The sequence below is a fragment of the Antrostomus carolinensis genome, unplaced genomic scaffold, assembly GCF_000700745.2.
Source record: "Antrostomus carolinensis isolate BGI_N321 unplaced genomic scaffold, ASM70074v2 scaffold18989, whole genome shotgun sequence".
Lineage (NCBI taxonomy): Eukaryota > Metazoa > Chordata > Aves > Caprimulgiformes > Caprimulgidae > Antrostomus > Antrostomus carolinensis.
Genome location: NW_010340846.1, coordinates 19,765 through 30,952, shown reverse-complemented (window position 1 = coordinate 30,952; position 11,188 = coordinate 19,765). Strand labels below are relative to the sequence as shown.

At 50.5% G+C, this 11,188-nt stretch overlaps 1 protein-coding gene across 1 annotated transcript in view; it reads left to right on the top strand.

Moving 5' to 3' along the window:
* Positions 1 to 5,519: 5,519 nt before the first annotated feature.
* LOC104531431 (forkhead box protein P4) overlaps positions 5,520 to 11,188 on the top strand; it is a gene marked incomplete at its 3' end in the record, with an annotated part of 25,330 nt that continues 19,661 nt past the window's right edge. Inside the window, exons 1-2 of the mRNA XM_010176310.2 lie at positions 5,520 to 5,711; positions 7,115 to 7,204. Coding sequence (XP_010174612.2) covers positions 5,520 to 5,711; positions 7,115 to 7,204 — 282 coding nt within the window. The remainder of the gene's footprint in view (positions 5,712 to 7,114; positions 7,205 to 11,188) is intronic.

The window sequence follows — 11,188 nt, the reverse complement described above, 5'->3', positions numbered from 1 at the left end:
ATGGGGGTGTCACTTCCCTGCAATGAGGGGAAGGATGGCGGATGCTCCAGCTTGGGTCTGGGGGTGCAGGGCTGCACCCCACGGGAGCAGGGAGGGGAGACCCACGGGTGGGCATCGCACGGGGCTGCGTGTCAGACCGGGGCTGATCTCCAATGATTTGCTCCAGGGTTTCCCTGAATTCCTACAAAAAAATCCCAGGTCTCCCAGTCACATTCCCAGGTTTAAAGAGGCTGGATCTTGGGGATCCATGTGGCTTTGGGGTGCAGGGGGTGGTGGGATGAGAACACAGAGGTGCTCGGAGTAGGGATGTCCTGGGGGAATCATGGGGAAAGTCTCCGAGCCCAGCGGCTGCACGGTAGCTCTTTCCAACTTGTGATTCCATGGAAAAGGAGCCATCTGGAAAATCCAGCTGCTCTAGTGTTGTTTGGCCTTTTTTTTTATTATGCAAAAAAAAAATATATATAATATTGTGGTTTATTGCAGACACATGTCAAAGAAATGTGAAGTTATTAAACAAAAATAAGATTTTTTTTTTTTTTTAAAGAAAAAGCAGCAAATTGGACTTTTTTGGTAGTTAAAGGAGGATGTGGGTGAGGGGAGAGGCACTTCTCTGCCATAGAAAAGATACCATTCCATAAAACATGTGATCACATCTCAAATATATTGTGTAATCCGCTATTATTAGGGTATTTAAGATAAAAATGAGACCGGAGCACTTAAGTGAAACTCATCTCTCTATTAGGTTCCTTGATTTATATTTTACTAAGTACAAATGCAGGAGGAGATTTTCCTTTTTTTCTTTTTATTTCTTTTTTTTTCCTTTTTCTTTTTATTTCTTTTTTCCTTTTCTCTTTTTTCCTTTTTTTCTTGGTTTCTAATTTTTTTCCTTTTTTCTTTTTTCCTTTTTTTTTTTTTTTTTAATTTCTTTTCCTTTTTTCTTTTTTCCTTTTTTTTCTTGTTTTTTTTAATTTTTTTCCCCCCCCTTTTTTTTTTCCTCCATGAGGTGAGATTGTCAGGAGCTTTTTCCTTGTGTTCTTCATTAGTGGAAATGGCTTTAACCCCTCACCTGCAAGGATCGAAGAGTCAAGAGTGGAGGAATAAAGTCCAGAAGCATTAGCGTGTGCAGCGAAAGGGAGAACAGCTGGGGCCGGGAGAGAGGGAGGCACACAGCCACTTGGAGAGAAAAAAAAAGACTTTTCTTTTTACTTTTCTTTTCTTTTTTTGTCTCCCCTGTGAAGAATTATGTCATTTTTGTTAATTTTTGATCTCTTGGAACCATTTGGTTCTGGTTAAGCAAGACCGAGGCAGGGTTGGGTGGAAGTTCTTCTCAATATGGCATCATTTACCGTTAATATCCAGCTAAAAATATCCTTGTGTGTGTTTTAATAGCTCTAATTCTGGAATGTGACGGTGTCATTTTTGTGAGGTTAGTGTAAAAAAATCTTTTTCTTTTTTTTTTAACATTTTTTTCATCCCTTCCCAACCTCTTTCTACCCTCCAAAGGGAAGAGGGAAGATACAGACTCTCTTTATACGTCCCTTTCCTTGCAAAATTCTTGGTTTAATATCATTTTTAGGGTGGCTTTTCATTCATTGTTGGTTAAAACCTTGTGCAAAGCTTTGATCCCATCCAGGTGGAAAATCCCTCAGCTATTTTTGGGTAGCAGTTCCCATCGTGGGCTGGGTGAACCCTTATCCCCCCGGCAGCCAACACGCTGCTTTTGGCTCTGGCAGCTGGAGCATCCGGGCATCACTGAGTGTAATTAAAAAATACACCCTCATAAAATGAAATACCGAGTAGAATCAGGTAGTTTAAAAATACCCTGGGCTGGATTTTCCGTTGTGCTGTTTGTTTTTTTGGGGGGAAGCCAGGGTTTGTTGTGCTTTTATGGATGGATGTCTCCATCCTCACCAAACTTTTTTGAACCTCTTGACCTATTTCTTCTGAATTGAACCAGGTGATGGGAGGCCTCAGAGTGGCTCAGCTCAGGCAGGTTTTGAGGAGAAAAAGGCAGTGATGAGGGATTAATGTAGGGGCTGAAGTGTGAGTCAGGCATCCTAAATGGGATGGGTCCCACCATCTCCTCTCCCCAGGCTTGTCCATCGCTGGGCACAGGTGGAACCTGGTGTTCCCTATGGGACAATGTGAGTTTTGTGGTGTTTACCATGGGGAAGGCAGCCAAAACCTGACCCTCCCGCTGTCCTGGGACACCTCTATCACGTACAGGGTGGAGATGTGGAGTCCCACCAGCCAGAGCATGAGCCTTTGGGGGATGAATTAACAATAATCCCCAGGTACGTTGGGATAACGAGCTGCTTCCCCGCTGGAGGATGAGCTGCTTTGCCTGAAGTCGAGGGTAAGGATCCAGCCTCAGTTTACCCAGTGAACAGAAGGGATTTGATGTCTCTGGGTCATCAAATCCCACATGTCCCCATGGGCTGGGTACCCTGAGAACCCCCTTCCATGGCAGAGAAACTTCTGCTGCTGCGGGAGCAGCTCAGAGCTGGTCCTGGCAGTGTGTGTGCGGTCTGGACGGAGCCTTTGCCCCTCCTGGGATTAATCCCAAGGTTGGTTTATTTATTGACCCCCTCCCCATCCCAGCACACTCCTTCCAGCATCTCTTAGTGCTCGACCTTCTGCAGCATCGCTGCAAAAAAACCTCGAGCACTCAGATGAGGTGACGACTGGGTTGAGGTGCTGAGCCTGGGAGAAGTTTTTCCTCCAACGCGCTAAGAACTTCTCTGAGTACTTCTCAGTTTTTTAATTACCCTTAAAAATACTTGTTTAGAAACCAGGATGGCTGCAGACTACCTTTTATTTCTACCATGAACCCTACACCAAATTGCAGTGCTGCCTAGTTGGAGAAATAGTACAAAAAGCCCCAAGAAACTGGTGAAACCTTGGCCAAGATTTTGCAGTTTAATTTTTTTTTTTTTAAAAAAAAAGAAGCTAAAATAATTAAATGAGCAAAATCCCACCAGGTTAAAAGGTTTCTTACCCCAGGCATGGCTCGAGCAAGGTGGAAAGCTTTGGTATTGCTTTGAACTAATGTTTTCTATGTCCCCATGTAGCCTGGGGTAGTTGTGGGTCACCCCCAGCAAAGTCTGGGTCACCATCTTCTTCCTCAGCCCTGAAACGTGTTGTTGCTGCTGCTGCTCTTGGGGAGGGCAAAGCCAAACAGCATCAGCTCTTGACGTAAGTGTCTGAGACATTACAAACTTTTTTTTTTATGGGATAATTTGCTGATCAAAGGGAACCATCCAGGAACATGATGAATTTGACACAACCCATTCGTTCCTAATTACGAGTAACGTGCTAATGACTCTTGAATAACACTATGCAGCAGGATACAATTTTTTTTTTAAAAATCATTTTTTCTCCGGTTCAGAGAGCCAGGAGGTGAAAGCCCAGCCACTCCTACACAGGAGACTTTCTTCTTTCTCCTTTCACATCTTCTCAGCCCTAAGGAGAGGTTGTGGGCATCATCCTCCTTGCTTATCCCTACGGAAAAGCTTTATCCCCCATCGCCTGGGCTGCTCCTCCTGCTCTTTGGGGTAACAAATCCAGATAACGTGGGGCTCTGCAGCCCAAAATTCAATTTTTGGGGCTCCAACTGCTTTGTGCAGCCGTGCAACAGGTTTGCTGCCATCCTTCATTTGCAGGCTGAGCTGAACTTTGCAGGCTGAAGTGGAAATTGGTGGTGGGGAGGGAAGGAGGGAGCAGCTCCAGGGCACTGGTGGGGAGGCCCCTGTGAGCAATTGTAAGGCAATGTCTTTTTTTTTTTCTTTTTTTTCCTGTAAATCTTGTAATTTCGTGCTTCAGAGCACAACAAAGTGAGAGAGCCAGCGGGGAGTGAATTAAATTCCCCCCTGAGAAGCGGCACAGGGTGGGCAGCCAGCGGTAGGGACTTGGTGACACCCGTGGGCCAGCCGGTATTTGGGTTTAGAAAGAGAGATTCTGGGAGAAATCCTGCCTGGTGCTTTGCTGGGTGCTGGTATTGTCTCTCTTGTGTTTTTCCCTTCTTTGCTGAATTTTCCCTGCCTTTGGCACTGATTTTTGTTGGGACTGGAGCAGGGACCTGCCTCACCACGTCACCTCAGGGAGACGGTCCTTGCAAACACCAGAGGAATTCCATGTGGTGCAGGTGGAGAAACCAAATCCATGCAAACTTCTGTCAAATGGACACTTGGAAAAATAGTTGAAGCTCAGGCAGCTGATGGTCCAGCACCCAACCTCGGGTGGGTGCCTGGGACCTGCCAGCTCTGCTGCACGCTGGTGCTGAGCAGCCGTCGATTAACTTCTTCCATCTTTGGCTTTTAATGGGAATTACTGTTTTCATTTCAAAAAAAGTAATTAAAATATCAGACCTTGAGCTGTCATAACTGTCACATGGTTTTTGTGTTCACATTACCGATGCACATCTATTACTGTTAATAACAGGGAATAAACATGCCTGCAGAGAAGCGTTGCCTTGCCATGGGGCTGCGGCAGCTCTTGGACTCAGACCATCGGTGATTCCCAGCAGCAAATGGCCACGTTTGTCCTCAAGGATTTTATATTTTTAATTATTTGGATTAAGCGAGGTTGTAAGTTAGTGGTTGTGTGGTTTTTGAGCATCCCCAGCAGCTGACCAGGGATGCCCAAGAAGAGGTGATGGGCATTGGGGCAGCTTTGGGTGCATCCACACCGTGCTCTGTCCGTTCCTGGGTGCACCCTGGAGTGTAGCCCTGGTGATTTGTCATAGAAGAACATTAGGATCCCATTTGCTTTTGAAACTCCTGGGCTTTTGACTTTTTCGGGGTACATGCATGGTGACAGGCACAGCCAGGCAGGGCAGAGGGTGTTGTGTGCTGTGTTGGGGGCACAGCTGTTGGGTTTGGGTCCCTTGCTAGGAAATTATGTTTTTTAAAATAAAATAGGTGAGGCTGTGTCTGTGAAACTCTCCACACACAGCCTCTGGCTTCAGCAGTAACTTTAAAACGACCTCTCATTTTGCAGATGGACTTCTAACGCCTGTCCATGTGCAAGGAGGGGGTCAGAAGACTTTTATTCCCTAGAAAAAACAGGGATGGCACAGCTTGGGCATCCTTTGCTCTAAATCATCCAGGTTGGATGAGGCTTTGAGCAACCTGGTCTAGTGGAAGGTGTCCCTGCTGATGGCAGGGGGGTTGGAACTGGATGAGCTTTAAGGTCCCTTCCAACCCCAACCAGTCTGGGGTTCTATGAAATCTGTCTCGTACACTCTTCCCAAGCATCCCTTGAGGAAAGGAGCATGGAATAGGACCTTTTAATTAAAATGCAGATAATGAGTCTTCATGGGTGCTCTGATGAGCAACTGTTGAAGGTGCTGCAGGTGCTCCTTGCTTCGCAGAGGTTCAATAAATAGCGAGTGGACCGGAGTGGTGTATTGAGGTGCGTCCACACTGTGGGCGATGCGGCTCCGGTTTGCAAGCGGATTTGGCAGGGAGGGATGGAGAAGGCGGCACGTGGGCTGGGGGCTTTCTTCTTTATAGCTGGAAATGTGGAGAATTAACAAGCAGCCCTTTCTCGGGGCGCACAGCCGCCTCCTGGAAGCCGGGACGGTGATTTACGAGCGGGGTGATGACAACCAGGGGAACCCACGTGCTGCTGGCGGCACCGCCAAGCTGGGCTTTGACCCTGCACCGAGCCCTAATGCAAACCTGTCCTGCGGGCAGGGCTACAATGACTTGGTTGTTCAGAAATGTACCCAAAAAAAAAGGAGAAAGGAAAAAAAAAAGGGGAAAAAAAATCCCTTAAAAGCAAAACTAAGGAGCGTACGAGGAAGCGGGCGTGGGAGCAGCAGCTGGGTACCGCAGGGTTGTTTTTGTTAGAGCTTTATTCCCTCTCCCAGCTCGCAGCTCCTGAATGAAGCTCCTTTTCTGAGCTCACACGCTCTCCGGTGCTCGCCCGCGGCCGCGCTCGCCTGTGGCCGGTCGGCTCTTCTGCCGCCTCGCTCTGGCTCCTCTCTCCTCCCTCTTTCTTTACAGGATTTTCCTTAATTTCACCTACTTTCCTCAGCTGCTGACACTGCTGTGCACAGCTCTGTCGTGGTTGCTTGTGCCTACACGTGTGTCCACAAGTGGTTTTTATCGATTTTATGTTGGTTTCTTCCTCTTTTGCTTGTTGTGTCACTTCCCAGCGAGACACCTTCATCCCTGCAAATAAGTTAAGGAAACTCATAACTCTTTTTTAGGCAAACGTATAAAAATAAGCAGGTTTCATCTTGATCACTTGTGCAACTCGCTAAACTCCTCCTGCACCACCATAAACTCCCTATGGACGTGTTCGTGGATTATTAATTAAGGGTGTAATCCTGCTCTTGACCTGACCCAAATCTGGGTGGTAACTGGGACTTTTTGGTGCTCCAGCGTGACAGTCGGATGTAAAATTAAATATACACGGTAGCTTTAGGCACAAGGGATGTCCATGGCAGCAGAAACCTAGTGATTGTTCTGTGTGAGGGTGGAATTAATCAACCAGGAGCCAGCCCCTCCGCCAGACCTTCGGTCTGGGGACACATGTGCCGGGGCTGACCTGTGTGGAAATCTGCCAGAGGCAGGAAGATGTTGGACCTGGTGACTTGCTGAAGATGTGATGGAGGTTTTTGGAAGAGGGCAGCATTGTCCTCATGGCCCAGGCCAGGGGTATAGCTCTGGGGAGCAGGGATGGCCTGTAATGGGATGTACTGGTCATACTGTCATACTGGTCATACTGTTATGTCAGGAGAGAGCGTATGGGGAGCATTGGAAGTGCTCCCCTTCTTGTGTGTTGCTTGCACCCCATAAATCAAACTAGTGGAGATCCAGCCTGATGGCCCCATGTCCAGGCACTGCTCTGGGAAGCTGGAGAGGGAATTGTCCTGCTCCGGGAAGATTGCCCCCTCCCTGGAAGTGTTGAAGGCCAGGCTGGATGAAGCTTTGAGCAACCTGGTCTAGTGAAAGGTGTCCCTGTTGATGGCAGGGGGGTTGGAACTGGATGAGCTTTAAGGTCCCTTCCAACCCAAACCATTCTGTGATGCTGTGAACATGCTCAGAGCAGGGAGGAGGAAGAGGGCAGCCTTCCTCCTACCCACCTTGCTGTGTTTCTTTTGCAGGCTCTCCAGGTGGCACGCCAGTTCCTGCTGCAGCAAGCCACGGGGCTGAGCTCCCCCAGCAGCAATGAGGGCAAGCAGCCAGCGGTGCAGGTGAGCCCTGAGGACGTGGATCTGTCCCCCATCACCCCCTTTTTGGGAAGAGTTTGGCTGCAAACGGGTGCTGTGGGAGGGTGCACGTGCAAACACATCACCTCTGTCTTCAGGGTGACTGAGGCAAACCAGGAGCCCACAAAGAGTTAAATTCCCTGTAAACGTCCAGAAATTTCCTGGGGTTTTTTTTGGTGGGGGAGTTTGTGGGCTGATGTGGTGGGAAAAGGGTGATGTGAGGGAAGGGCTGGCTCCAGGCGGGGTAAGGACCAGGTGGAGAAGGTCACTGTGTGCCACTATACCTTGGGACAGCATTTTGGATAGGGAGGTGCAGAGCTTCCCAGGCTCAGGGCACCCCAGGATTGGTGCTGTGAGAGGGGCATGGGGATGGATAAGGGGCAGTCCTTTGGGGCTGGATAAAGGACGGTTCCTCAGGGCTGGAGCCAGGACAGGTCCTCCAGTGTGGGACAGCATCTGGGACAGGACAAAGACCCATCAGGGATGGGGTTTTGTGGCACTGGCAGGAAAAAACTGGGCTTTGGGTGGATGCAGAATCCTTGGGTGGCTTCCTGCTCCCATAGGGGAGGGGAGGACCAAGGGAAAGGGACAGAAAAGGGGCAGAAAAGGGGTGTGAACCTGGAGAGGGGGAGGCAGAAAGAAGCAAAGCCCAAGCGATAGAAAGTGACAATTTAAATAGCTGTGCGGAGAGGCTCTCCCTTCAGGCTAATTAAATTTATCGGAGAACAGCAGGTTACCTTATTAGAGCCACGTGGGTTTAATTAACAAAGGAAAGTAATTAGCACAAGCGCTCTCAGAGCTGGAGGTCCTGCCTACACCAGGCTGAGCTGGTGCAGCGGAAAAAGCCAGGGCTGGAACAGGCAATTGCGAGCCACATGGCCAGGACGAGGCTGAACCTCAGTGCCATCCCAGTGCTCCCAGTATATCAGGGTGGGCTCACAGGGGCTGGGGGAAGCCTGGAGACCCTCTGGCTGCCCCAGCAGGTTGGGAAGCAGCAGCTGAGTAGGAGTAGTGGGAATTAGGGCTCCTGCAGCACAAAGAGGCGGCTTTTTCCAGTGTTGCTGGCAGGAAGGAAATGCAGTCACTGCATGGAAAATGTCTGCAAAGGACAAAGGCAGCGAGGGTGAAGTCAGATTCCGGTAACAGGCGCCTTGTTCCCCTCCATGGATGTGTTTCTCCTGCCCATCTCTTGCTGCTCCCTCCACTGCTTTCCCCAGCTGCGATGCACGCTGCTCGCTTGCCGCTCGCTTGCTGCTCGCTTCACATCCCATTCCCCCCCCTTTCTCTATTGCTTTTCCCTGCCCATCTGGCCAGTGGCTTTGCTGGGGTGAACTGGATCTGCTTTCCTCTCCCCTCCTCCCTTTTTGTGTTGCAAAAAGGACTTGTGAAAGTTGTAGACGTGAGTCAGAAATAGCTCATAACTCAGCAGCGACCGGCCTCTTCCTCCCCCCTCCTCCCCATCCCGCCAGCCCAGCCGGCAGCTGGAGCGGGATCTGACCGAGGGGAGATAGAGGATTAAGCAGACTCCTTTGAAAGGAAGTTTATCTAACGGCAGTGGTGTGGATGAGACTGGCCAGGACGGCTGGAGGAGGGAGGAGGAAGGCTGGATCTCAGTGCAGCAGCCCCTGGTTGGGGAGTGAAAGGGGAACACAGCAGAACTGGGGGTTCATCGCAGTGTTTAGGACCTGGGGTGCCCTCGGGGCTGGATTTCCACATCACTTGGGTATTTTGGGGAGCAGCTGTTATAGTGGCCTCCATTCAGCTCTCCACTGGCCACTTCCCTGCTCCCAGTCCCTGGAGAAGTGAGCAGGAGGGTCCCAGTGTCAGCAGAGAGAGGAGGAGCCCCCGCACCCAGCACCCAACACCCAGGAGTGCTGCAAGTTCCCAGTCCGTGCCGACACCAGGCACTTGCCTTTGCAGTGAGCAGCTCCCTGTCCCCTTGCTGGTGAGGATGGGACATTAATGGGGCACCAAGCCAGCGGGAATATTAATGACAGTCGGTGACAGCGTGCTCTTAAAAACAAACAAGGAGCTGCTGGGCTTGGTAGGATCCTGGGGGTTTTTTTTGGAGCATGAACCCTCTCTCCCCACAGATGCCTGGAGGTGTGTGTGGGGAGCCTCACAACTCACACCCCAATTACAGCTGCATCTAAAAAAAAAATGCCTAAAAACCCCACTCTGAAACATTTTTTAAGTGGTTTTACTTCTTTGCAACTTTAAAACTATTAGAAACTTGGTAGATGCCAACAAACTGTTGCATTTGAGGACTTCTGTTGCAGTGGATCTTCCCGGGATCCCACTGATAAGGGGAGATGGTGCTGGTGTCTGGTAAATCCCATGGCTGGAGGTGCTGGGGCAAGTTTGTAAAGATAGTGGGGGGTCCCACCGTGCCCCCTGTTTTCAGTGCTGGGTCATTTCTGGCTTGGAGACCCAGCGGAATCACAGGGTGCTCTCTTTGGGGTCCTTTCCCCAGCTCAGCCTCTGGAGTTGGGGGTCTCCCAGCCTCGGGTGGGAGCAACTTGCTGAGGTTAAAAAGCCCCTGAAATGGGAGAGGGGCTGAAGGGCGCTGAGGGAAAGGGGAGAGAGGAGTTTGGAGCAAACTGTGAGGAAATTGCTTTTCTTTTGTCTGCTGCGGCGGGGAGAGCAGCGGAGCGGAAAAGTGTATTTTGTTGATTTGAAACTTGAGTGAAATGGGTAATGAAGACAGATCAATACCAGCCCTTCTGCGTCCCCTCTCCAGGAAAAAAATCCAGCAGCCCGTCCATCTCGGCTCGCACGGCGCTGGATTTTTTCCATGTGAACTCTCAGCACTGCAGTCCATCCCTGCTGCTCCCCCTTCTCCTTCCCACAGCCCCCAGCTCTGCCAGCCCGTAGCCTCTGTCACCACTGCCACCCTGCTCCACCATCCCCACTGTCACCACAGCCACAACGGCGTCTGGGATTAACGGGGGAGCAAAGGAGTCACTTCAATCCCTGTAGATTTCATCGGTGTGATGAGCTGTGCCAGCACCCTGTGCCTATGGAGGAGACGTGTCCCCTTGGGGACCCTGCCAGGGTGATGCGGGGGGACAGGGGCTCACCCCAAGCTGAGGAAGGGGGGGCAGGCAGTGAGTGCTCCAGCACGCTGTCTCTGCTGCTGTGAGCATCCCCCAGCCAGCTCCCTTTCAACTTTTAGCGACTTGCAGCCCAATTATGCACGATTAGTGCCTCCCCGGCGGGCCACGCTGCGCTAACGAGGATGCACGGTGGGTTGGACACGCAGGGGATTGATTCCTCTTTTTTCTTTGCGTGTAGCTGAACAGCAGAGGCTGGTTGTTCTGCAACACAGCTACGCTGACACTCCCTCGCCTGCTCACCCCGTGCTGCTGCCCTCCTCCTACCACCCTCAGCCAGGGCAATTACTCCTTTGGTGCTAAAAATATTCATAAAATAACCCCACAGCCTCAAAACCCAGCCTGGCACGTTATGCTGGAGCAGATCTGGGTTTGGTTTCTCCTCTGACCCTGCGTAGATGCTGGTCTGTCGTCTCTGTCCCACCTTGATAAGGTCCAGGTACAGCGTGGTGTGAGCAGAGGATGGGTAGAGCAGTGTTTGGGTGACCCTGTGCCACCCAGAGTGGGTAGGAGCAGTGTTTGGGTGACACTGTGCCACCCATCAGGGTCTCTGACCGTGGCTGGGGTTATGTTGGTGCCTGGTCCTGGATGGTTGAAGCTCTTGCAGATGGTCTGAGCCAGCTGAATCCTGGAGCTCACCAGGGATGTGAGCAGGAGGGGATGTGTGGATGTGCCTTTGTGCTTTGGCTGGACTGGAAGTGAAAGGTTTGCTCTCCTCTAACTGTGGCAGTGAGAAGTGAGTGCTCGAGGAAGGATTTGCTCATCCCTTGCCCCTAAAATCAGACTAAAGCTGCTCTTGGGTGATGATTGCTTCTCCTTTTCTATTCCCAGCACCCAGTCTCCTTCGGTTTGGTTT